The sequence below is a fragment of the Papio anubis genome, chromosome 9, assembly GCF_008728515.1.
Source record: "Papio anubis isolate 15944 chromosome 9, Panubis1.0, whole genome shotgun sequence".
In the NCBI taxonomy this organism is placed as follows: Eukaryota; Metazoa; Chordata; class Mammalia; order Primates; family Cercopithecidae; genus Papio; species Papio anubis.
In genome coordinates, this window is record NC_044984.1 from 103,151,954 (window position 1) to 103,179,527 (window position 27,574).

Here is a 27,574-nt window from a genome sequence, read left to right on the forward strand (position 1 = left end):
GACTCTGTCTCAGAAAAAAATAAAAAAGAAAATCCGGGTAAAGTATTTAGAATTGGTACACCAAAATTTATAAAACGTAAATTATTGCTGGGATGGCAGTGGGGAGCCTCAAGATATTGGGCTTTTGTGAATGTTGAAGTGCTCCCATGACTAATTAAACACACAGGGATCTTTATAAGGGTCACATGATATTTAAGTGATACTTGACTATTGTATTAAAATTCAAACTAGTTAGATATAAAATAAAAAGTGGGTTTCACCCCATCCATTTTTTATTATTGAAGAAAAAAAATATGTCAGAGTGTGGTGGCTTATGCCTATAATCCTAACCCTTTGGGTGACCGGGGTGGGATGATTGCTTGAGGCCAGGAGTTTGAGACCAGCTTGGGCAAAATAGCAAGACCCTGTCTTTACAAAAAATAAATATTTTGACTGGGTGTTATGGCATGAATCTGCAGTCCTGGCTAGGCCAAAGCAGAAGGATTGCTTGAGCCCAAGAGTTCAAGGCACCACTGCATTCTGGCCTGGGTGGTAGAATGAGATCCTGTCTCTCTCTCTCTCTCTCTCTTTTTTTTGAGACAGAGTCTCACTCTGTTGCCCAGGCTAGAGTGCAGTGGCTTGATCTTGGCTCACTGCAAACTCCGCCTCCCAGGTTCAAGTGATTCTCTTGCCTCAGCCTCCCGAGTAGCTGGGATTACAGACATGTGCCACCACGGCCACCTAATTTTTATGTTTTTAGTAGAGACGGGATTTCACCAACCTGTTAGCCAGGCTGGTCTCAAACTCCTGACCTCAAGTGATCCATCCACCTCGACCTCCCAAAGTGCTGGGATTACAGGCATGAGCCACTGCACCTGGCCTGACCCTGTCTCTTTTTTTTTCCTTTTTCTTTTTTATAGACAGAGTATCGTTCTGTAGCCCAGGCTGCAATGTGCAGTGGTACCATCTCGGCTCACTGCAACTTCCGCCCCCTGGGTTCATGCAATTCTCCTGCCTCAGCCTCCTGAGTAGCCGGGATTACAGGCACACCCCACCACTCCCAGCTGAGTTTTTATAATTTTAGTAGAGATGGGGTTTCGCCATGTTGGCCAGGCTGGTCTCAAACTCCTGATCTCAGGTGATCCACCCACCTTGTCCTCCCAAAGTGTCAGGATTACAGGTGTGAGCCACTGTGCCCGGCTGATCCTGTCACTTAAGAAAAAAGGAGAAAATACTAAGCAGTGAGTACTTTGCATGCATTTTCTTATTTCATCTTCGCCTTTTAATTTGATGATACTAAAGGAAAGTGTTAGAGGCCGGATTGCTAAAGCTGACCCAAAGAATGCCTCCCTCAGGGCTGGTTGATCCGTCTCTCTCAGGCCTCAGTCTTCCCATCTGTACAGTGAGGTGCCCACAGATCTCTGGGCTCTAAAAATCACAGCTCCACGTCTATCCCTGGCAGAGGAAGGGCCTGGAGTCCTGCCGCTTGCGTCTCTGGGATACGGGAGCAAAGAGCCACGCATCCCCATGGCCCACACAGGCGTCACCTCCAGTCCCTCCTTGGCCTCATCTCCCCAGCGTCCTGGAATGGCATCGGGTTGGCCCAGGGAGCCCCTGTCCTGTGCCTCTCCTTTCCCCTCAGGGGCTGCCAGGCTGACCACCCCCTCTCTGCAGGCCAGGCCTCCAGTGCCCCAGGGAACGGCCCGACCCTCCCCCAGGGCGGCAGCAGGAAGAGGGAAGAAAGGGGATCCTCTCCAGCTGGCCAGAGCGACAGCTCTTCTTGTGCTCATCAACCCTCCAAGAATGCCCGTCCTCCCTCCCTCCCCCGAGGCCTGTCCACAGGAGCTTGAGATCAGCCAGAAAAGTCAGGCAACTTTTCAGGGACCGGGAGCGAGGTCTCCCGGCCGGGCCTGGGTCCAGTCTCTGCGGGCAGTGCAGTGCTGAGCCCCACCCCTCAAGCCGTGCCCTGTCCGTAGCTCCAGACTTTGACCCTGTGCTCCAGTCCGGGCTGGCGGACAGAGGGCTGGAGACAAGACGCCCCAGAATCAGGAGCTTCCCCTCAGGAAATAGCATCCTGTGTCCCCGCACGGCAGTTATCTGGTCTCTCCAGCAGTTTGGTACTTCCGGTGAGTGGCAGATGCACCTTTGAGCTGGGGGCAGGGGTTGGGAGAGGGGAGAGGCAAAGGATTTCATGTCCTACCAATGTCAAAGACAGGGCTCAACATTACAGCCTAAGGCAGGTGACAGGAAAGGAGAGATCCAGCCTCTCAAACATCCAGCAGAGAGACCATAGGTAAGTGACTTTTCCCTCCCCAAGCCTCAGTTTCTTCATCTGGAACACTGGGATGATAACTCCCCTCTTAGAGGGTGAATCTGAGTGTTAACAGAGGTGGTGCATGTAAAGTGCTTAACAGATGTAGGCAGGTAGCAAGGACTCAAATGATAGTTATTATTTTTGATGGGGGAGTTGGTAGTCTGGTTCTCAAACTTTTATAGCTTCTGTTCCATTTCAAGGACAAACTCTGCAAATAACTTCATAAGAAATAGCCATGTGGTGCAACCAGGGAGAACGAATTATGTTCATTCAAATGCCTCATCTCTGGCTTACTGATTTTTTTTTTTTTAAACAAGTCTTTCATATTCTTTGCTGTGCACGTAGCAATCAAAGCCATCAGCTGTCTCAGATTGCCTTCTAGGGGACAAGGGAGGTCCTAGGCAGATAAACGCAAGACTGAAAGACAAGCAGAAAGCGTCAGGTGGCAACTGCATGCCGACTGCCTAAATATTTTTTTAGAGCAATGCAGAAAGTGCTGATAGAACTGGGTCTGGATCCGAATGCTGTCCCATACTGACTGTGTAACCTTGGGTGGGTGACTTCTCCCTGAACCTCAGTCCCAGCCTCCAGAATGAGGGCAGTAACCTTCCCTACTTCCTACAGCAGTTGAGAGGATTAAGAGGATTACGTCTGTGCTGCATCTACATGTGTCTGGCAAGTGGCAGAGACCAAAATACGTTGGTTCCCTTCCTGTTCCATGCTTACACAGACATTCTAATCACACACACACACATACACATGCACACAAATATAATAATCCAAGTTGTTTGCATCTTCTGGGATGCATACTCCAAGCTTGCTGGGTTGAAGTAATGGTGTAAAACAGAGGAGAATGGCAACGCTAAAAAAAACATCAGCAACAACACGAAAATGTCCAACCGAGTAACTGAGCTGGGTGCGTTTAAGTCCAAAAGCTCATTACCTACACGCATGAATGATTTTACCTGAGGCTGGATCTGCCAGATCTCACAATGTGGCTCTGGCTTGTCGTGAGGACCTCATGCATTTATTTTGCACTTTAACACACACACACACACACACACATACACATACACACGTTGCAATAATCAGTGTCAATTTTGACTCATACAGTGAATTTTTTTTTTTTTTTTTTTGAGATGGAGTCTCACTCTATCGCCCAGGCTGGAGTGCAGTGGCCAGATCTCAGCTCACTGCAAGCCTCCCGAGTAGCTGGGACTACAGGCGCCCGACACCTCGCCCGGCTAGTTTTTTGTATTTTTTAGTAGAGACGGGATTTCACCGTGTTAGCCAGCATGGTCTCGGTCTCCTGACCTTGTGATCCGCCCATCTCGGCCTCCCAAAGTGCTGGGATTACAGGCTTGAGCCACTGCGCCCGGCCCCATACAGTGAATTTTTAAAAAAGATAATTGACTTTGGACTCACATTTTTTTCCTTTTAAATTCTATTTTTTTTTAGACGGAGTTTTTTTGTTTTTGTTTTTTTTTTAGACGGAGTTTCACTCTTGTTACCTGGGCTGGAGTGCAACGGCATGATTTCGGCCCACTGCAACCTCCTCCTCCCGGATTCAAAGGATTCTCCTGCCTTGGCCTCCTGAGTAGCTGGAATTTCAGGCGTGTGCCACCAAGCCTGGCTAATTTTTTTGTATTTTTGTAGAGACAGGGTTTCACCATGTTGGCCAGGCTGATCTTGAACTCCTGACCTCAAGTAATCTGCCAGCCTCGACCTCCCAAAGTGCTGGAATTAAAGGCGTGAGCCACCGTGCCCAGCCTTTTTGATTTTCCATTCTATTCCCACCAACACTCTAAAAATTCCTACAGACATTTTATTTTATTTTGTATTATATTATATTATATTATATTATATTATATTATATTATTGAAATGCAGGACTCTGAAGCTTTGGTTGTTCCTCTTTACCTGTTTGATTCTCAGATTTTTCAAACCATGTGATTTACCGGCAAGCACGGCCTTTAAGCACATAGACTTATGAGCCAGGCTGGCTTGGGCTCTGCCTCTCGCTACCTGGGTGTCCAGGAGCTGATATTCCAGTGAGGAGACAATAAGGCAAGCAACTTTGTCAGCTCTCATAAAAGTTTATAGATGAGGTTGGGCATAGTGGCTCACTCCTGTAATCCTAGCGCTTTGAGAGTCTGAGGCCAGCAAATCACCTGAGGTCAGAAGTTTAAGACCAACCTGGCCAACATGGTGAAACCCCGTCTCTACTAAAAATACAAAAATTAGCCAGGCGTGTTGGCGCATGCCTATCATCCCAGCTACTCAGGAGGCTGAGGCAGGAGAATCACTTGAACCCGGAAGGCAGAGTCTGCAGCGAGCTGAGATTGTGCCATTGCACTCCAGCCTGGACGACGAGAGTGAAACTCTGTCTCGAAAAAAAAAAAAGTTTATAGATGAGGAAACTGAGGTTCAATTAGGATTAACCAACTCATCTTGGTTTGCCTGAAACTCTATTGCACTGACTTTTAGTCTGAAAGGCTGCATCCTGGCAGGACCCTCAGTCCTGGGCAAGCTGCGGATGTTGGTCACCCTCACTCAGTCAAGTTGAGCAACCTGCCCAGGGTTACATGGCTGGTGTGTGCCCAAGTCAGCCTGCGAACCTGGGTCTGTCTGACCCTCAGCCTGGGCCATAGTATCTCTTGGATTCATCATGGAGAATCTGGAGAATGCAGAAAGCCCTTTATTCCTCTGCCTTCTCATTGTTAACGTATAAAAATGGTCAAGAGGGCAAGTGCAGTGGCTCACACCTGAAAGCCCAGCGCTTTGGGAGGCTGAGGTGGGAGGATCGCTTGAGCCCAGGAATTGGAGGTGGCAGTGAGCTATGATCGTGCCACTGCACTCCGGCCTGGGTGCCAGAGTGAGACCTTGTCTCTTAAAAAAAAGAAAAAAAGAAAAAAAAGTGGTCAGCTCTCTGGAAATTATGCAGAGACAGTCAAAAAGCCCAGAGAGGGAGAATTAACTTAGCCAAGGTCACACAGCAAGGCAGAAGTGAAGCCAGGTCTGACTCTGCCTTTCTCTTCTTTTTTTTTTGGAGCGAGTCTGGCTGTGTTGTCCAGACTGGAATGCAGTGGTGCGAACTCGACTCACTGCAACCTCTGCTGCCCGGGGTTCTTCAAGAGATTCTCCTGCCTCAGCCTCCCTAGTAGCTAGCATTACAGGCGCCTGCCACTGCGCCTAATTTTTGTAGTTTTTAGTAGAGACGGGATTTCACCATCTTGGCCAGACTGGTCTTGAACTCCTGACCTCGTGATCCACCTGCCTCGGCCTCCCAAAGTACTGGGATTACAGGCGTGAGCCACTGAGCCTGGTTCTCCCTCTCTCCTTTTGTTCCTGCAATGTTTTTGTTCTATGTGATTTTTTCAAAGTTCTAGGAGACAAAGTTCTAGGAGGCTGCTGTGTGTTGATGGCCTACTCTGTGCCAGGCATTGTACCGAGAACTTTTGCTAAACTCATTATTTAACCCTTAAAATGACCCTGTAAGATTGGGATTACCCCCTTTTCGCAGATGAGGAGATTGTGTCTCCAGGCAAAGTATTAGAGAAGAGGGAGGAGAGGAGGCCAAGAGTCCCTGAGAGGGGCTGTCTCCTAAGCCCCAGTATCCAAGCTAAGGCTTGAAGCTGGAAGAATTGCCTAGAGGAACGATACCTTTCTGTTTGTTGGTTCTATCTCCAACTTGGCTTCTGAAACCCCAACAGAGTCCAGTTCTTGTGGACTGGAGCCGTTTTTCCCTCCTTTATAAAACTAGGCCATATTAAGAATGTCCTGCTGTCCAGGGCCGCAGGCCCAAGTTGCCAGGAGCTGAGGTCTGCAGGAGGAGAGTTGTGAGTGAAGAGGAGGGAAAGTTGAATTTGGCTCTTCTGAGCACAAACAATTCTCTTGTTCTGCCTCAGCAGGAGGCTGCAGAATATTTCCCTGCTGTGCAGACTTAAGTAGCTTCAAGGTTAGAAGCTGGTAGGCCTTCTAAACTTCTCAGGGCCCAATTAGCCCTGTGCCCCAAGGCAGGTGGAGTTCTGTGCTGGAAGACCAAGTTCTGAGGCCAGACACTGTGTCTGTCATGCTCATAGCTGCATTTGCTGGCTGCTAGCCTGGCATATGGTAGGTATGCATTAAGCGTGTGTTGAGTTTGCTCAAATTGAAATTAAGTCACAGCTGCACCATTTAACTGGCTGTGTGACTTCAGGTAAGTCACATCACCTCTCTGAACGTCAGTTTCCTCCCCTGGAAGACGGGGCCGAAAGCAGCAGCCCCTACCTCGTAAGAGTGTTGGGAGACTTGGAAGAAGGGATGCCTGTGAAGCACTTAGCTGGGGCCAGCTGGCTCACAGTAGGTGCTCCACAAATGTCAGTACATTACTTCTTTTTCATCAGGCAGCTTGTTAAATTTGTTACGTTTGGCATCTTGTTCAATTTCCCATCCATCCCCTCAAGTATGGATTATTAGAGGTTGAAGCATCTTGCTCAAAGTTAACGGCCAGTAGGTGGCAGAGCTGAGTCCTGAAGCCAGAGCCCATCGCACTAACCATCGGCCTACCGAGCCTACAGTTGGTCATGCGCTCTGCTGGGTCTTTTCTATTCCCAGCCCAGAAACTGGGTGTCTGGGGATGCTCCCCAGAGAAAGCTGCATCATTTACCAGCTGTGCGACTGTGGCCAAGTCTCGATTGCTTCGCCATACCTCAGTGTTTCCATTTGCAAAATGGAAACAATGATATTCCTTCCTCCTGGGGTCATGGGGAAGATCAAATATAAAAAGGGCTTGGTGGTGTCTGGCACTTTCTAAGCCTTCAGTGGATGGTGGCAATGGCGGTGAGGAAGATGGAGATGATGGTGATGATGGTGTGCCTCAACCCTTCCTTCCCACAGGCTGGTACCATGCGTGTGGTGGTGATCGGAGCGGGAGTTATCGGGCTGTCCACCGCCCTCTGCATCCATGAGCGCTACCACTCAGTGCTGCAGCCACTGGACATAAAGGTCTACGCGGACCGCTTCACCCCACTCACCACCACTGACGTAGCTGCCGGCTTCTGGCAGCCCTACCTTTCTGACCCCAGCAACCCAAAGGAGGCGTGAGTGAGGGTCACATAGGGTAGCCTGGGGAGCCCATGGGGCTAAGTCTGCAGAGGGGGTCAGGGTTCCCATCACCAAGAGCAAGCCCCTTGTGGCAGCTCTGGTCTAGCATAAGATAAAGAAAATGCCAGGCATGGTGGTTCACGCCTTTAATCCCAGCACTTTGGGAGGTCGAGGTGGGAGGATCACTTGAGGCCAGGAGTTCCAGACCAGCCTGGACAACGTGGCGAAACCCCATCTCTACCAAAAATACAAAAAATTAGCTGGGCATGGTGGCGCACGCCCGTAATCCCAGCTACTCCGGAGGCTAAGGCAGGAAAATCATTTGAGCCCAGGAGGTAAAGGTGGCAGTGAGCTGAGATTCTGCCACTGTACTCTCAACAGAGTGAGACTGTGTCAAAAAGAAAAATATAAATAAAAGATTCATAAATATTAAGCCCCTTGCTCTGTGCCAGATACTAGGAGGTTTTTGTCTCGTCTTCCTGAAACTGGGTGCCTGTCAATACCACATGGTTGGTGAATCTGGAAAACTTCCTCTTTTTTAGTTTATAAATTTTTATTTTTATTATTATTTTTTTGAGATTGTGTTTCACTCTTGTCGCCCAGGCTGGAGTGCGATGGCATGATCCTGGCTTACTGCATCCTCTGCCTCCTGGGTTCAAGCGATTCTCCTGCCTCAGCTTCCCAGGTAACTGGGATTACAGGCATCTGCCACCACGCCTGGCTAATTTTTGTACTTTTAGTAGAGATGGAGTTTCACCATGTTGGCCAGACTGGTCTCGAACTCCTGACCTCAGGTGATCTGCCTGTCTTGGCCTTCCAAAGTGCTGGGATTACAGGCATGAGCCATCGTGCCTTGCCAAATTTTATTCTTTTTAAATAGAGATAGGGTCTGTCTGTGTCGCCCAGGCTGGTCTTGAACTCCTGGGCTCAAGCGATCTGCCCTCCTCAGCCTCCCAAATTGCTGGGATTACAGGTGTGAGCCCTAGCACCCAGCTGAATCTGGAAAACTTCTAAGTGGGTGAACATCTAAGTGGGTGGATGGATGCACAGATTTATCAAATAAATTGCAAAGGTCATTATGGTAGTTTAGAAATTGCCAGATGCTTCAGCAAATGGAACGCCCAATGAATAGCAGCTCAAACAGATTAAAAAATTGTTTTAGAGGCATCCTGTCACCCAGGCTGAGGTGCAGTGATATGATCATAGCTCATTGCAGCCTTGACCTCCTGGGTTCACGCAATCCTCCCAACTTAGCCTCCCAAGTAGCTGGGACCCAGGTGCATGCCATCATGCCCGGCTACTTTTCTTTATTTTTTGTAGAGCCAGGTTCTCCCTATGTTACCCAGGCTTGTCTCAAACTCCTGGCCTCAAGTGACCCTCCTGCCTCAGCCTCCAGAAGAGCTGGGATTATAGGCATGAGCCAATGTACCCAACCAGAATTTTAATTCACACCTCTGTAAAAAACCAATGTTTCTGATCAGTGTGCAGTGATTCAGGGGCCCAGGCTCCTTCCATCTCATGGCTTTGCCATTTTCCCACATGTTCCAGAGGTCACCTCAATGTCACCATTCACATGGGCCGGTGACTGCAGAAGGATCACGCAGGACCACATGCGCAGAGTCTTTAGAGTCCCTTGGCCAGAAACAAGTCACACGGTCTCATTTAGCTGCAAGAAGGTCTAGGAAATGTAGGTGAGCTGTGTGCCCGGGGGAGGAGGAGAAGTTTGAGGAGCTGCAAGTCGATATCTGCCACCAATGTTTACAAGGAGGGGTGCTTGCAGCCAGCCTGAACAGTGTGGCTCGTAATCCCCAAAGCCAGGTCAAGGCCTTCACTGAAACTCATCAGCCATGTAATCCCGTGCTGGAGGTGCACTCCAAATGGTTATGATGGGCATCCTTCATTCCCTGTCTTCTTTATTCTATTGATGGGGAAATATTGGAAAATTTGGGAGGGAGAAGACCCATGGCATTTGGGGAGTTGCAAGAGTGAACGTGGTGGATTTCTGGGTTTTGGACACACCCCAAACCCCTGATCATGCCACAGCCCCATGCCAGCTGACCTAAGGTTTTTTGCCCAGCTCAGGGCATTGGGTAATCGAACTCTTCATGACCCTTCCAGGGACTGGAGCCAACAGACTTTTGACTATCTCCTGAGCCACATCCATTCTCCCAATGCTGAAAAACTGGGCCTGTTCCTAATCTCAGGCTACAACCTCTTCCATGAAGCTATTCCGGTGGGTGAACACTTCTTGACTGTGAGGGATGATCCCCCAGGGCTGGGGTGCTGAGGGTGAGTGCCGCAGAGCCTTAATCACAGATGAGGGTGGGGTGTTTTGAGTCTCGTAGGCAACAGACTCCTGGGTTCAAAACAGGTTTGGTTTAAATTCTATTTTTGCTTTGAAAATTATTTTTGTTTCAAATTTTGCTGTTCAGTTGGCAGAGGACAAAGAATCTTCTGATGCCCAGGGGAAACTAGCCTTTGATTAGCATGGCTAAAACACAAACATGTTCTGCAGTGATGGGCACTTGGTGCTGAAGCCAAAAGATTTCATGTGTCCCTGAAGGTCCCAGGGCTTTTTATCAAGAAGAAATAAAATACTTATCATAGCAAAAACTGCCAAAGCATTTATTATGTGCCAAGCCCAGTCCTAACTCATTTACAGCTAGCCGCTCATTTAATTCTCTTTATAACCAGGAGGTAAGGGCTGTCCTTATCCTCACTTAATAGATGAGAAAAAAGAAGCTCCGAGAAATGGAGTAACTTGCCCAAGGCCACAAAGCTTGCCAGTGGCTGAGCTGGGATTTGAATCCAGGCCATGTGTGACCACATGCTGCCCAATGTGCTCACAGGAACAGCACAGCCCTGGGAGGGTTTGCTCAGGCTGCTTGGAGAGTGTGGTCTGGCTCTGTGCCCAGAGCCCTGTGCCAGCTCTTAAAGTTCATTCAACCTTTAGCACTCTGCTAAGGGCTTTATCCACATTATCTGTTACCTTTCATGGGACTAAGAGTATTTTTTTTTTTTTGAGACGGGGTCTCGCTGAATTGCCCAGGCTGGAGTGCATTGGCATGATCTCAGCTCACTGCAACCTCCACTTCCTGGTTTCAAACCATTCTCCTGTCTCAGCTTCCTGAGTAGTTGGGATTACAGGCATGCACTACCGCGCCTGGCTAATTTTTGTATTTTTAATATAGATGGGGTTTCACCACGATGGCCAGGCTGGTCTCGAACTCCTGACCTCAAGTGATCTGCCTCCCAAAGTGCTGGGATTATGGGTGTGAGCCACTGCACCTGGCCAAGAGTGATTATTAACTCCATGATACAGACAAGGAGACTGAGTCTCAGAGAATTCAAGTAGTAAGTGATGAGGCTGGGGTCTCCGCCCAGGTTGTCTGACACTATGCTCTGTTGCTTTCTCTCATCCCTGGGGACTCTCACTGTTGCCGCTTTCTCTCCCCTATTTCTGACCTTTTCCGTATAACTCACCCTCAGTCTTACTCTTACCCTTACCATAAATAGCGGTTAAGAACATGGACTCTGGAACTGAGCTGTATGGGTTAAAATCCCAACACCACCATTTATTAGCTGTGTGACCTTAGGCGAGTTATTTAATCTTTCTAAGCCTCAGTGGGTCCATCTGTAAACTGGGGAAAGAATAGCATCCACCCCAGTGGCTTCTTGTGAAGGTTAAATGGACCAGTATAAGTAAAGTGCTTGGAACGGTGCCTGATATGCACTTAGCATGACATACGTCTTTGTCATTATCTTTTTTTTTTTTTTTTTTTGAGATGAAGTCTCGCTCTTTGGCCCAGGCTGGAGTGCAGTGGCACAGTCTCGGCTCCCTGCAACCTCCAGCTCCCAGATTCAAGGGATTCTTCTGCCTCAGTCTCCTGAGTATCTAGGATTACAGGCATGCACCACCATACCCTGCCAATTTTTGTATTGTTATTCTTTTTTTAGTATGGACGGGGTTTCACCACGTTGGCCAGGCTGGTCTGGAGTTCCTGGCCTCAGGTGATCCACCCGTCTCAGCCTCCCAAAGTGCTGGGATTACAGGTGTGAGCCACCACGCCTGGCCCATTATCGTTATTATTGACTTCCATCCCTCCTGGTACCCCCTTTGTCCTTCCTCTTCAGGACCCTTCCTGGAAGGACACAGTTCTGGGATTTCGGAAGCTGACCCCCAGAGAGCTGGATATATTCCCAGATTACAGGTGAGTTTATTGTCATAGTCAAAGGGGACCAGGGCCCCATGAGTTAGACAGACCTGTCCAGAAGGCAGCAGAGGGTAGAGGCACCAGATTTCCTGTGCTACCCAGGTCTTGGTACCCTGGTCTCCTGGTCCTTGGTCCAGTTCCCTCAGAGAGGCTACCCACTCAAACCTGGCCTTGGGCTGGGAAGGTAGGGGGTATGAAATCACAGAACTCAAGTCCAGAGGCTCCATATCACCGTCTTGTTTTGTAGATGAAGATATTGAGTTTCAGAGAGGCTAAGTGACTTCCTAAGGTCACACAGCCAAGTGGCCAAACTGGGATTCCAACCCAGTCTGTATGACCCCACACCTCTCCTTTCTTTTCTCTACAGCCTGATGCCTCTCTGGTCTTCTCCTCATCCCACCCCATGCCTGAATCCCCTCTACAAATGCACATTCAATTTCCACTTGCATCTTCCAATGTCAGAGATGGTCTTGTCTGATAGAACATTTTTCCTTGCGTTGAGCTCAAAACCACATCCCCCCCTTGAACTTCACCTAGTGGTCGTGGCACTACCCTTTGGGCCTACAGAACAGCATTGCTCCCACCTCCATTTCACAGCCTTCAAATATAGCCCTGATTTTTACCTTTATTTTCAACTTTTGCCTGCTGTGACTCTAGCTATGGCTGGTTCCATACAAGCCTAATTCTGGAGGGAAAGAACTATCTACAGTGGCTGACTGAAAGGTGAGATTTTAAACTCCACTTTGAGGGAGGCACCTCCCAGAGACGAAGTTGTAGTAGAAGATGGTTCGTGGGCTTCCCCCTGCAGGGACCAACCCCAGGGTTTGAAGAATACCCTTAGGCCTGGTGTGGGAGCTATCCTTGGTCCTGATCACCACTGGGCACAGAGGCAATGGGTCCTGAGCCTAGCTGGGCATCAGAACCACCTGGGCAGCTGTTTACACATGACGTCTATTAACAACCTCTTTTAAATACCTAATATTTGTGTAATAGTTTTAGATGTATTGTTTTAAGATTTCCAGATATGTTTACATCATCTGCAAAACATAAGCTACCTTTTATTTTTATCTACCTCTCTCTTTTTTTCTTCTCTAACTGCTTTGGCCAATACCTCCAGAACAATGTTGCTCATCCAGATGATAGTGGATGTCTTTGACTTGTTCCTCATGTTAATAGGAATCTGGCAGTGTTCTAAATTAGCAAACACTCACTTGAGAGAAACATTGGTATTTATATTCACATACATTCATATTAAGGGAGATTCCATACTGTGTGTGTGTGTGTGTGACGGAGTCTTGCTCTGTCACCCAGGCTGGAGTGCAGTGGCGCAATCTCAGCTCACTGCAAGCTCCACCTCCCAGCTTCACGCCATCCTCCTACCTCAGCCTCCTGAGTAGCTGGGACTACAGGCGCCAGCCACCACCATGCCTGGCTAATTTTTTGTATTTTTAGTAGAGATGGGGTTTCACCGTGTTAGCCAGGATGGTCTTGATCTCCTGACATCGTGATCCACCCCCCTCGGCCTCCCAAAGTACTGGGATTACAAGTGTGAGCCACTGTGCCAGGCCTGATTCCATACATTTTTTAATGTATTACTATTTTATTAAGACTTTTAGGCCAGGCATAGTGGTTCATACCTGTAATCTTAGTACTTTGAGAAGCCAAGGTGGGCAGATCACTTGAGCCCAGGAGTTCAAGACAAGCTCAGGCAACATGGCAAAACTCTGTCTCTACCGAAAAATGCAAAAATTAGCCAGGTATAATGGTGTATGCCTGTAGTTACAGCTACTTAGGAGGCTGAGGTGGGAGGATGTCTTGATCCCGGGAAGTAGAGGCTGCAGTGAGCTGTGATCACACCACTGCACTCCAGCCTGGGTGACAGAGTGAGACCCTGTGTCAAAAAAAAAAAAAAAAAAAAAGATTTAAAAAATATGGAATGTATGGTGGCTTTTATCAGATGACCTCAGAAGATTTTTTAAAATGTAGATTTCAGGACCCCACTTTATGCCTGCCAAATTAGAATTTCTGGGATAAGGTTTATAAATTTGCTTTTTTATTGAGACAAAATCTTACTCTGTCACCCAGGCTGGGGTGGGGTGTAGTGGCATGAACACAGCTCACAGCAGCCTCAACCTACTGGGCTCAAGCAATCCTCCCACCTCAGCCTCCAAAGTAGCTGGGACCACATGCATGTGCCACAATGCTTATCTAATTTTTAAATATTTTTGTAGAGATTGGGTCTCACTATGTTGCCCAGGCTGGTCTCAAACTCCTGGGCTTAAACAATCTTCCTGCCTCAGCCTCCCAAATTGCCGGGATTACAGGCATGAGCTATCAGGCCCAGCAGAAATTTGCATTTTTGTATTTTTTTAGTAGAGACGGGGTTTCACGGTGTTAGCCAGGATGGTCTCGATCTCCTGACCTTGTGATCCGCCCGCCTCGGCCTCCCAAAGTGCTGGGATTACAGGCTTGAGCCACCGCACCCGGCCAAATTTGCATTTTAAGAAGCTCCCTGATGATTCTAATTATCAGCCATGTTTTGGAATAATTGTACTAAGACATGGCTATTTCTTCTAACTTGAGGACACATGACTCTTGTCCAGTCTTTTCCAGGAAAAACATGCCCATGGTGTTTCTATCTTGAGAAAATGATGGAAATGAGATAGTTCTGAGAGTATGCTTCACCTTCTTTTTGGCTTATTTCCTGTTCTTTGGATGTTTCTAGTGTCTTTCTTTCTTTCTTCCTTTCTTTCTTTCTTTCTAGCCGAAGTCTTGCTCTGTCGCCCAGGCTGGAGTGTGGTGGTGCAATCTCGGCTCACTGCAAGCTCCGCCTCCTAGGTTCACACCTTTCTCCTGCCTCAGCCTCCTGAGTAGCTGGGAATACAGGCGCCCACCATCACACTTGGCTAATTTTTTTTTTTTTTTTTGTATTCTTAGTAGAAACGGGGTTTCACTGTGTTAGCCAGGATGGTCTCTATCTCCTGACCTCGTGATCCGCCTGCTTCGGCCTCCCAAAGTGCTGGGATTACAGGCGTGAGCCACCGTGCCCGGCCGTTTCCAGTGTATTTCTAATTGTGCTAGATGTTTTTGCAATGGGATGTTTAAAGGGAGGGTGGGTGACCTCAGCCCACCTCCCTCCTCATGCCCAGCTTCTGACAAAGGGGAATTTGGCACTGGTACAACTCTCCCCTTCTCTACTCTGAATCTCATCCCCTTTACTGTTACAAAGCAATGTGGTGGTCATAGGAAGTATTGGGGGCTAAGAGGCCTGGGTTTGAGTTCCAACTCCATCACTGACTCACTCTATGGCCTTCAACAAGGCCCTTCCCCAACTCCATCTGCCCAACAAGGGGCTTGGAACATCTCTGGTTTCCCAAGGGAGATTTTTTGGACTACCAGTCCAGCCAGGTGCTCATGAGCTGATTTGACGACACAGCCATCTTCTCAAACAGCATCTTGTGCAACTAACGTCCGCAGAAGGTTCTTTGGGAAAGGTTCCTGTGCCACCCTCTTGGCGGGATGGGACAGAGAAATGAATCCTAGGCTTTTTGATGTGTTTGATCATCCCAGGTTAACTGAGAGGGGAGTGAAGTTCTTCCAGCGGAAGGTGGAGTCTTTTGAGGAGGTGAGCTGCAGGGCTGATGCAGTGGATGGGGGAGGGAGAAGAGGGGAGGCCTCTGCTTCTTGCTGCTGAGTCGGGGGCCCCTTCTCAGGCTCCTAGGGTCCCCACAGGCCTGCCCCAGACCCTTGCCCCAGGAGGACTCCGGTATTCTGAAGGAGGGGGGCTCTGCCTTCATGTTGGTGGTGGGAACAAAGGAACACTGGGATCATGGTGGCCATTAGGAGCTGATTTATATCTGAGACTCAATGAGTTTTGGGGTTAGAGGCTGGCCGCCTTTTCTTAGTGTCAGCTGCACTCCAAGGTCAGACACTTGCTTGCTTCTTAACCCTGCTGGCATCTGGGTTGGTCTTTCTGCAAAGTCCAGGCCCTCAGCTGACTCACCTCTAAAGCGACACCACCACCAATAATAATGATAGGAAAAGCCACCGTCTCCAGGCACCAGCAACAAGAGCTTTACTGTATGGCTTCATTTGATCCCAGCATCTAGAACCCTGCTTGGCGTATGGAAGGCACTGCATACATGTAGCTACTAGTGCTATGTCATGAGGACTAACCTGCTCTGGGTCGGGCCCTGATGGACACTGGAGATACATGGTCCACCCAATGCAGCCCTCATTCTCAATCATTCACTCAGGAACAATAGTAGCATCTCGCAATGTGTCTGTGCCATGACTGTCTTGTGATGAGAGTCCCTGGGGCTGGGTTGGGGAGCTTAGGGGCTCATCATGCATGCTTGAGATGAGACCGTCTCATCTGTAGACAGAGCTAGGGGTTCCAACGTGTCTTCTGCAAATGTCTTGGCAGACTAGAAGGCAAGAGAATAAAGTTAAAAGGAGTCAAAAGGAGAAAGATAACTATCTCTGCTTCCTTTCTGACTTCTTTCGGGAGGTTCCAGGAAGATTTCCCCCATCCAAAGAACTGCTTTACAACCACTTTTATATCCAGAGTTGTACAGGAGCCTCATAGCAGCCTGTAAACAGGCACGGGCAGCCTCATTTTACAGAGGCAGCTGAGCGTTAAGGAGATAAAGAGCCATTTTCAAGGTCACACATCAGATAAATCGCAGGGTGAAAATTTGGAGCCGGGCCTCTCTGATTTGTCGTTGAGACCTCTCCCCACTGTTCATCAGGGAGTAGACAGATTGAGGGTAGAAGAAAGGGGAAGAGACAACAGGGAATACGAGGATCTTTCCCACCTTTCATCCCCCACTACCCTGTTGGTTGTTACCAGGTGGCAAGAGAAGGCGCAGATGTGATTGTCAACTGCACTGGGGTATGGGCTGGGGCGCTGCAACCAGACCCCCTGCTGCAGCCAGGCCGGGGGCAGATCATTAAGGTGAGTGTGAGGGTGAGACCCCTGCCTTTTGTTGATAGGAAGATCAATCCGCATGCTTAGTCAATCTCTCAAGATCGTGGACAAATCAGGAACATCTGTTAGAGGAGCCCCCCCAGACTGCAGAGAATTGACATGTTAAAATCCAAACTTGTCCCACCCCCATTTGCTCTCTTTCAGGATTTCCTCTTGATCGTGAAGCACACGTGTATGTTCTTGTACCTATGTGGGAGCAGCATATGCCTGTATTGTAATAAAAATAGCAAACATTTATGGAGTGTTTACCAAGCACTGGATATAGGCCTAAGCACTTTATTGTGTTAATTATTATTATTATTGTTATTATTATTATTATTATTATTATTCTCCAGACAGGGTCTCGCTCTGTTGCCCAGGTTAGAGCACAGTATCTTGATCACGGCTCACTGCAGCCTTGACCTCCCAGGCTCCCACCTCAGCCTACTGAGTAGCTAGGACTACAGGAACATGCCACCATGATACCCAGCTCTTTTTTTACATTTTTTGTAGAGACAGGGTTTTACCATATTGCTCAGGCTGCTCTCAAACTCCTGGGCTCAAGGGATCCCCCCGCCTTGGCCTGTCAAAATGCTGGGATTACAGGCGTGAGCCGCCACGCTCAGCCTATTTTGTTAATTAATTTAGTGATGGCCACAGCCCTTTGAGCTGGGTACTACCATATCGTCATTGCCATCTTACAGACGAAGAAACTGAGGCAAAGAGGATTTAAGTAACAGGCACAAGTTCACACGGTAGTAAGAGGTGGGTGCGCCCGGGAGGCGGTGGCTCAAGCCTGTAATCCCAGCACTTTGGGAGGCGAAGGCGAGGCGGATCACTGAGGTCGGAGATCGAGACCATCCTGGCTAACACAGTGAAACCCGTCTCTATAAAAATACAAAAACCTTGGTGAGGTGGCGGGCACCATAGCCGAAAGTCCCCAGCTACTCAGGGAGGCCGGGCAGGAGAATGGCGTAGAGCAGGAGGGAGCAGTGAGCTGAGATCCGGCCACTGCACTTAGCCTGGGCCACAGGCTGAGACTGGGTCTCAAAAAAAAAAAAACAAAAGTGGAATTGGGATTGGAAGCCAGGCAACCTGGCTTAAAACTGTCTTGATGCTGATGATATTCCATGCCTCCTCTTGCTGTGTGTGTGCATGTGCATGAGGTATATGTAATGTGTACATATATGTAAGTATTTATATATATGGTAATAATAATAATACATATAATAATGTGGGAGTGTGTAAAGTGTGTATACATGTTTGTGAGGTAATGTGTATATGTGAGGAGTATGTGTACATTTATGTAAAGTGTAATACATGTGTAAAGGGAGGAATTGTGAAAATACATATATGTGAGGTGTGTGTGCATGTGTGTGAGGGTGTGTGCATGCGCATGTGTGAGGGTGTGTGCATGTATGTGAGGGTGTGTGTGCATGTGTGCAAGATGTGTGTGTGTATGTGTGTGTGCGATGTGTGCGAGGGGTATGTGTGCATGTGTGTGAGTGTGCATGTATGTGAGGGTGTGTCCATGTGAAAGTGCATTACATGTGTGTGAGAATTCTCTCTGTATGTGAGGTGTGTCATGTGTGTGAGGTATATGTATACATGTGTGAGGTGTGTGCACATGTGAGGGTGTGTGCATGTGTGAGGGGTGTGTGTGCATGTGTGTGACGGTGTGTGCATACATGTGAGGCACAATATTAATTACATGTGTCACAAAGGAAATACGTCTTGTCCCCATAATGTGTGAGGTGTGTGCATGTGTGTGAGGTATGTGTGTGCATGTGTGCGAGGATGTGTGCATGTGTGGGGAGTATTATTACATGTGTGCAAGGGAATTGTTATGGAAATAATGTGTGAGTGTATATTACATGTGTGTGAAAGTGTGTGTCTGAAAGGGGTAATAATACATGTGTGTGAGGAATTAATGTAATGTGCATGTGTGTGTAGAAAGTGTCTTGGCAGTATAATAATGTGAGAATTATGAGTACATATACATAGAGGTATAATATTATTACATACATATGAGGTATATTACATGTGTGTGAGATGTGTGTACATGTAAAGGAGTGTATGTGTGTGATTAATTGTGTGCATGTATGTGAGGATGTGTGCATGTGTGTGGTGAAGTGCAGTGTGTCACATGTGTGTGGTAGGTAGTAATGTGGGCATGTAAAGGGTGTGGTTGTGTGCAATAATATTACAAGGGGTGTGTGAATGTTGAAAATAGGGTATGTATGTTGCTCATGAAGTGTGTGTGTGGCAAAGGTGTGTGTGCTTATAAAGGAGTGATGGTGTGTATGTGGTGTGAGAGATGGGGTACTTGCGTGTGTATGCTGTGAGGGTGCATGCGTGTGTTCCTAATGTGGGCTAATGGGTGTGACAACCAAAATGAGTGACTGAGGCATACGTCTGAAATCATCAAAGTTTATGGAACCAGCTTGAAGTCACGCCCAGGAAAAATGCGAGTCACAGATGCACCTGTGGCTCTTTTTTCCAAAGAGATTCTTGGGAGATTGAGTCTTTATATGTTTTCTTTTTTAAAAAAGCAGGAGAAGGGTGCAGCTGTGAGAGAATGATTACATACTTGTGAGACTTTAGTTAGTGCCCAGTAAATCTACATTTTACATAAGATAAGATGAAGGTTTGGGCCAGGCGCAGTGGCTCACGCCTGTAATCCCAGCACTTTGGGAGGCGAGGCAGGTGGATCACAAGGTCAGGAGTTCGAGACCAGCCTGTAGCCAATATGGTGAAACCTCTACTAAAAATACAAAAAATAGCCGGGTGGTGGCGAAGTGGCTTGTAATGCCAGCTACTTGGGAGGCTGAGGCAGGAGAATCACTTGAACCTGGGAGGCGGAGGTTGCAGTGAGCCAAGACTGCACTCCAGCCTGGGCAACAGAGTAAGACTCTGTTTCAAAAAAAAAAAAAAAAATTGAAAGTTTGAAGAAAAAAGGAATGGAGGAAGTTCTGTACCTGGGAAGATAAGCTGGTCAATGACATCATCAGTGTGGAGTCTGTTGAAAGGGCTGGTTTCTGCTTACCACTTAGGGAAGAAAGCCTGACTTTGGCCAGGTCATTGAGGGAGGGGATATAATGAGGCACATTAGACCTCCCATCCCACCGTGGCTGTGAACTCAGCTCCAGGGTTTCTCTGGGGCTCCTAGGGCCAAGAGGGGGTCTGTTCATTCAGTTGGGGGCTTAGAATTTTATTTTTATTTCTCATATGTATGCATTTACATGTGTGTACTGGTGCTTTTCTTCAGACATGTGGGTGAGGAGACACAATGCTTCAGGGAGCAGGGGTGGCTGCCAATCAGGGCAGCTCTTCCTGCAAGAGGCAAACAGCCAGGTGCACACTTGGGCCATAGCGTCATGAGAGGTCTTATAAGGAATCAGACCTGACTCTTGTCAGGTCATCTGGCCACAGAGGGGAGCAAGGACAACCGCACTGACTCACCTCTGCTGATGAGACTTTCCTGCCTTGAATCAACAGGTGGATGCCCCTTGGATAAAGCATTTCATTCTCACCCATGAGCCAGAGAGCGGCATCTACAATTCCCCGTACATCATCCCAGGGTAAAATTGGACTGTTCTCGGGCAGAAGAGGGGTCCCCTTCACGCCCTCTTCATGCCCCTGCTGCCTGCCCCAGGCTCCTTACTGCCCAGTTGTTCCCTTTCAGTGTTTTAATGTATTTATTTATTTATTATTATTTTTTGAGACAGAGTTTCCCTCTTGTTGCCCATGCTGGAGTGCAATGGTGCAATCTTGGCTCACTGCAACCCCTGCCTCCCGGGTTCAAGCAATTCTCCTGCCTCAGCCTTCCAAGTAGCTGAGATTACAGGTGCCCACCACCATGCCCAGCTAATTTTTTGTATTTTTAGTAGAAACGGGGTTTCACCATGTTGGCCAGGCCTGTCTTGAACTCCTGACTCAGGTGATCCACCCACCCTTGCCTCCCAAAGTGCTGGGATTACAGACGTGAGCCACTGTGCCTGGACCCTTTCAATGTTTTTGGGACTGAGTCTCAGCTGTGTGCGCCCAGGCTGGAGTGCAGGTGGGGCTGGCGTCTCAGCTCACTGCAAGCTCCAGCCTCCCAGGTTCCATGCATTCTCCTGCCTCAGCCTCTAGAAGTAGCTGGGACTAGGCATGCGCCACCACTTCCGGCCCCAGTTTTGGATTTTAGTAGAGGCGGGGTTTCACCATGTTAGCCGCGGATGGTCTCATCTCCTGACCCCGTGATCCACCGCTTTTGACCTCCCAAAGTGCTGGGATTACAGGCTTGAGCCACCGCGCCCGGCCCCTTTCAATGTTTTTAAAGTGAGTTTGAACTACTGAATCCCTGGGAAGGCAGACTCAGCCTTGACTGAGGTCTACCATGAACATTCTTTTGGATGACAATAGTGGTGATGCTGAAGATAAAGGCAGTGGATGTAATGCGGTGACACTAAAAGTGGTATGTAGGTGGCTCATGCCTGTAATCCCAGCACTTTGGGAGGCCAGTCTGGGAGGATTGCTTGAGCCCAGGAGTTCAAGACCAACCTGGGCAACATGGCGAAATCCCATCTCTACAAAAATTGGCCAGGCATGATGGTGTATGCCTGTGGTCCCAGCTATTCAGGAGGCTGAGATGGGAGGATTGCTTGAGCCTGGGAGGTTGAGGATACAGTGAGCCATGATCACACCACTGCACTCCAGCTTGGGCCACAGAGCGAGACTCCGTCTCCAAAAAAAAAAAAAACGTGGTGTGAATGGCAATAATGGGAGTGGGAATGGGAATGGTGATTGGGGTTGATGGTGGTGGTAATGTTAATGGTGGAGATGACAATGTCACCGAAACCAGTGGTGATGTTTGTGGGATGACAATATTGTTGATAGCGGAATGGTGGTAGTAGGGATAATATTGTAGTGATGGGGAAGACAGCATTCATGGGGGTGGTGATTGGCATAAGAGTGGTAGAGTGGTGATGTTAATGGAGGTGGTCTGGTGCTGATGAGGAGATCAGTACTGATGAAGGTGTGATTGGGAGTTGGGATGGTAGTTGGTGCTAATGGAAATGACACTATCAATGATATTAATATGCAGCAGAGCTGACAATCTCAAAGGCAATGTTAATAACATGGTTGCACCAACCATGTGGTCTCAATGGCAGTGTTACTGGTGTCATGGAAATGACAATATCAATGGCAATATTAGTGGTGGTGGTGAAATGATGAATGCCGTTGGTGGTGATGACCTATTAATTATAGTAGTGAAGACAATGTTGTTGATGGAGATGACAACACTGATGGAAGTGGTGATGGAAGAGTTCATGGTTGGTGTTGATGGTGATGACAGTGACAATTGAGTTGGTGATGGTGGTGTTGTTAGCAGAGGTGACAAGGTTGATGGTAATGACCTTATTCATCTCACAGCCTTCATTTTCCTTGATCCTTGACCCTCCTCATTTGTATCTAGGACCCAGACAGTTACTCTTGGAGGCATCTTCCAGCTGGGAAACTGGAATGAGCTAAACAATATCCAGGACCACAACACCATTTGGGAAGGCTGTGGCAGACTGGAGCCCACTCTGAAGGTAAGGTAGGGAAGAGTAGCAGTGCCCTAGACCAAGGTCCTGGGAGCTTGTTAATGAGGACACTTCAGGATGGGAAGATGCCACCGCTGGGATAATTGGGCAAATTAATTCCAGCAAGGGATGTGGAATATAACAGAACTTGACAATGTACAGGGAAGTTCTTGCTATGGGCTAATGAATCCTGTCTGGTCATGGCTGGGAGCCCTTGGCTTTCACGTTTGTCTGCGAGTGATGATGACAGTAGTGACGGTGATGAGGATGAGTTGGTATTGATGGTGAGGAAAATGCTGAAAATGGTAATAATGATGGTGATAAGATGGTGACTATTGTTAGAATTATGGTGGTGGCTGATGGTGAGGGTGGTGGTTGATGATGGAATTGGTGGAGAGGTAGAAGCAATAATGGTAATGATGTTGGTAGCTGATAAAGATGGTGTTGGTGGTAGTGGTGATTGATAAAGGTGACTGTGATTATATTAGTGGTGGTGGTGATGAGATTCTAAAAACTACTTACTACCTAAAAATGGCCACAGGAAAAAAAATCCAGAAATGAGTGATCAGCACGTTTCTTTCCAGAATGCAAGAATTGTTGATGAACGAACTGGCTTCCGGCCAGTACGCCCCGAGATTCGGCTAGAAAGAGAACAGCTTCGCGTTGGACCTTCAAACACAGAGGTATGCTCCCACGGCAAGGAAAGTAATGCCCCCCTCCACTCCTTAGATGGCTCTGGCATTTTCATGAAACAGTCATGTCTGATCTCAGGTTCCACACAGGCTCCCTGGCAGGCAGGGGCAGTGGTGGCTAATATCCCCTCCTCTATAAATGGGGAAACTGAGGCTCAATGATGGTTAAGGACCTGCTCAAGGTTGCATAGGGGGGCAGTGGTGATGTTAATGGAGGTGGTGCTGATGAGATCAATGTTGCTAATGGTGTGATTGGGAGTGGGGATGGTAGTTGGTGCTGATGGAAATGACACTACAGCAGAGGTGACAATCTCAAAGGCAGTGTTAACATGGCTGCACCAACTGTCTCAGTGGCGATATTAATGGTGTGGCAGATATGACAGTATCAATGGCAGTGTTAATGGTGGTGGTGAAATGGTGAATGGGGTTGGTTTTCTAAAGTCTGTGGTCAAATAGCAGGAAAATGTGTACTTACTGGATGTGTACTTCATGTCACACACAGCAGCAAGTCCATTACATGAACGACCTTATTAAATCTCCTCTGGAGTTCTTTGGGATATGGACAGTTCTCCCTATGCTTCAGATGAGGAAACTGGGGTGAATTAAGAGGTGAAATCACTTGCCCAAGTCAGACCACTGGTGGAGGGCAGGGCTGGGATGTGATTTGAATTTGACTCTGAGGCTATTTTCCAGATATCCATTTTGTGGCTGCCCCATCATCTCTTGCTACTGTCCCAGGGGGTCCCCACCATTCCCCCTGGGTGCCAAGAGAAACTCTGGTGGCATCTGGCTTTGCCCAGGACTCTTCAGGAGGCTCCTGAGTCTTCCAGGGCAGAAGAGCTTCATCTATTCTTTCCACTGTCCCTCTCGGACCTGGCCACCTTCTCTCTTGCTTCTCCTAGGTCATCCACAACTATGGCCATGGAGGCTATGGGCTCACCATCCACTGGGGATGTGCTCTGGAGGCAGCCAAGCTCTTTGGGGGAATCCTGGAAGAAAAGAAGTTGTCCAAAATGCCACCATCCCACCTCTGAAGACTCCAGTGACTGCTGCTTCCCCCACAAGAACTCCCTTCTCCCCTCAGCCAACAAATCAATGTGCTCCTTCATAAGCCATTGCTTATCCCTCATTTCTTTCCTCAAAGAAGCATGAAGTGAGAGAAAGCCATAAAGTCAGTGCCTGGAGAAGGGTTCAGCCCAACATGGGGCCCCTCTCATCACCGAAATCCCGCTACCTTCTCTGGATCTGGCATTATAAAGAACAGCTGGGGCTGTTATTCCATGAGTCTTCAGAAGAAAGGACAGCTCAGAAAATCAAAGAGGCCAACTGCCCAGAGCCACAGAAAATTGAGGATAATTGAGACTAAGTAACATGATTACAAGTTGTACTAACATATTAAAGGTTCTGAAAAGTCCTGCAGCAAAGACAACTATCTGATGTTGTTTAACCCAGTGCTTGCTAAACCTATCTGGCTGTGGAACACTTTTGCCCAGAGCACCCATGAATGCCATGAAACACATTTGAGAAAACACTAGAACAGATGATGTTTTATCTGTTGTATTTGTTGTAGGAGGTTATACATACAACTTGGGCGTGGAGGAGGCAGAGAGGTGAGGCACTGAACTAGTAACACATGGTGTTTCCTCCACATCCAGAATTCCAAATGGCATCAGCTATTCACCAAGTGGCCCCATGGGCACCACGTAACCTTTGAGGAGGGGCCACTGAAGGGATCATCCCACAAGGAACCCCTTCATAGAGAACTGTTTTAGTCCATTTTCTGTTGCTTATAACAGAATACCTGAAACTGGGGAATTCTTTTTTTTTGAGACAGGATCTCGCTCTGTCACCCAGGCTGGAATGCAATGGCATGATTTTGGCTCACTGCAACCTCCGCCTCCCAGGTTCAAATGATCCTCCCTTCTCAGCCACCCTAGTAGCTGGGACTACAGGCACTTGCTACCATGCCCGGCTAATTTGTGTGTGTGTGTGTGTGCACGCGTGTGTGTGTTTTGTAGAGACGGGGTTTGGCCATATTGTCCACGTTGGCATTGAACTCCTGGGCCCAAGTGATCCTCCTGCTTTGGCCTCCCAAAGTGGTGGGATTATAGACATGAGCCAGCACACCTGGCCGAAACTGTGGAGTTTATAGAGAAAAGGAATTTATTTCTTACAGTTATAGAGTCTGAGAAGTTCAAGATTGAGGGACCACATCTGGTGAGAACCTTCTGTCTGGCTGGTGCAGAGGTGGGGACTCTCTGCAGAGTCCCAAGGAGGCTCAGGGCATCACGTGGTGAGGGGGCTGATTATGCTAACATGCTAGTTCAGCTCTTTCCCTTGTCTTAGAAAGCCACCAGTTTCCTTCCCAAGATGACCCACTAATCCATTAACCTAATAACCCATTAATTGATAAATGGATTAATCCATTTATGAGAGCAGTGCTCTTAGGATCCAATCACCTCTTAAAGGCACCACCTCTCCAAACCACCACATTCAGGACTCAGTTTCAACGTGAGTTTTGGCAGGGACATTTAAGCAATAGCAAGAACTAAACTCACCAAGCATGCTCCTTGTTTGGGGGGCAATTTAACATCTCTCTTGTCTTTGGGATGGCATCCTCTGAAATGACAAACAAGCTCCCAGGTGTTTTTGAAAGCCTTAAATGAGCCGAGGAGACCCCTTAGCATCTTAATCCCTAATTAACAGCCTCAGCCTCCAAGGCTGAATTTTCACCTGTCTGGGTTTCAGTGAAAGGCCAGAGCCTAGGAAGCCTCATGCATCTTGGCCCAGGAGTCCCCTGTGTGCTGTGAAGAGGTCTCAGTTGGGCCTTGCCATGCCATGCCATTTCCATGAGGGTTGTTTCATGAAGCATCTGCCATGGCGCTGACCAGGCCTAGGCTAAGTAGGGTGAGAGAGCCGAGATTTAAGGTAGACATCCGTCCTAACAACAACAACAACAACAACAACAGTTATTATTATTATTATTATTATTTTGAGACGGAGTCTCACTCTGTCACCCAGGCTGGAGTGCAGTGGCTCAATCTCAGCTCACTGTAAACTTCGCCTCCCGGGTTCAAGCAATTCTCAGCCTCAGCCTCCAGAGTAGCTGGGATCACAGGTGCCCGCCAACATGCCTGGCTAATTTTTGTATTTTTAGTAGAGACAGGGTTTCACCATCTTGGCCAGGCTGGTCGTGAACTCCTGACCTCGTGATCCACCTGCCTCAGCCTCCCAAAGTGCTGGGATCACAGGCATGAGTCACCCCATCCAGCCAGTAATTATTATTATAGCTAAAACTTAATATATTCAATCTGGGTACCATACTTTGTGCTGAACTCTTACAAAATATTGCTCATTGAATCCTTACACATGCCTCATGAGGTAGCTATTATCCCATTTCATAGGTGAGAAGACTGAGGCACAGAAAGGCAGCCTGGCTGGGAGCGGTGGCTCATGCCTGTAATCCCAGCACTTTGGGAAGCCAAGGCAGGTAAATCACTTGAGGTCAGGAGTTTGACACAAGCCTGGCCAACACAGTGAAACCTGTTCTACTAAAACAAAACATTAGCCAGGAGGCGTGGTGGCAGGTGCTTGCTTGTGCTACTCCTGGAGGCTGAGGCAGGGAAAATCGCTTGAACAGGAGGGTGGAGGTTGCCAGTAAGCCGAGGATGTACCACTGCTGCTTCCAGCCTGGGTGACACAGTGAGGTTTCTGTCAAAAAAAGAAAAAAGAAAAAAAGAAAAAAAAAGAAAAAGAAGAAAAGAAAAAGAAGAAAGAAAAGAAAAAAAGAGACAGAGAGAGAGACAAATCAACAGCCGAAGTCAATAACTAGGATGCAGGATAAATGGAGTCAAGCTCAAAAGCTCTCGGTCAGTCGCCATTTTCTTCCACCAATGGAGTCTTACTCTCTTGCAGGCTGGAGTCACGAGTGGTGTGATCTTGATATTACATCCGCCAGGTTCAAGCTGGTGTCCAGCAAAAATGCTGAGATTGAAACTTCCATGCCAGCTAATTTTGTGTTTCAGGCAGGGTTTTATGTTAGTCAGGCTGGTCTCAAACTCCTGACCTTGTGATCTGCCCACCTTGGCCTCCCAAGTGCTGGGATTACAGGCGTGAGCCACCACACCAGGCCCAGTGCTTCACTTTCAACTACCACACAAGACTGAATCCAAATTGTGGAGGGGATAGGGTGAGGGGTGGTGGAGGGGTGGGGAATATGTAGCTGTGAAGGGATGGGTTGGGCCTCTTCCTCAACTCTCTCTGTAAGCACACTGGGAAGGAACTAGCTGTCTCTTCCTCATAGTTTCATTTGGGCCAAGATGAGAGGACTCTGACAAGGCTCCCAGGGCAAGGGCACTTCCTGGTGCTTGGAGTAAGACCCAGCATTTAGTTTTTGACCAATGTGATTTCTTTACCCAACCTAAAAGTCTGTAGGACAGGGGTCCCCAAGGGCAGGGGTCCCCAATCCCCAGGCCGTGGACTGATAATGGTCTGTGGCCTGTTAGGAACTGGGCTGCACAGCAGGACGGGGCAGTGGGTGAGCGAGCGTTACCGCATGAGCTCCACCTCCTGTGAGCTCAGCAGCATAGGAGTGCAAACCCTGTTGTGACCTGTGCATGCGAGGGATCTAGGTTGTGTGCTCCTTATGAGAATTTGTTGTTTTTTTGTTTTGTTTTGTTTTGTTTTGTTTTTTTTGAGACTGAGTCTGGTTCTTTCGCCCAGGCTGGAGTGCAGTGGCTTCATCTCGGCTTA

General features: G+C 48.0%; 1 protein-coding gene across 4 annotated transcripts; it reads left to right on the top strand.

The window, feature by feature from the left end:
- The first annotated feature begins 1,744 nt into the window (after positions 1-1,744).
- Positions 1,745-24,248, top strand: DAO (D-amino acid oxidase). 4 transcript variants are annotated; one of them, XM_003907116.4, is made up of 11 exons: positions 1,745-2,105; positions 7,171-7,373; positions 9,496-9,610; positions 11,512-11,588; positions 12,249-12,314; positions 15,162-15,216; positions 16,444-16,548; positions 20,059-20,141; positions 22,022-22,139; positions 22,715-22,813; positions 23,725-24,248. In XM_003907116.4, exons 2-11 carry the CDS (start codon positions 7,180-7,182, stop codon positions 23,854-23,856), a joined length of 1,044 nt encoding a protein of 347 aa, XP_003907165.1. In that variant the 5' UTR covers positions 1,745-2,105; positions 7,171-7,179; the 3' UTR covers positions 23,857-24,248. The 4 variants fall into 4 exon arrangements, with proteins under 4 accessions (XP_003907165.1, XP_009179902.1, XP_009179903.1 ...); XM_009181637.4 differs by lacking the exon at positions 1,745-2,105 and adding an exon at positions 2,153-2,272; XM_009181638.3 differs by lacking the exon at positions 12,249-12,314.
- The last annotated feature ends 3,326 nt before the right edge of the window (positions 24,249-27,574 follow it).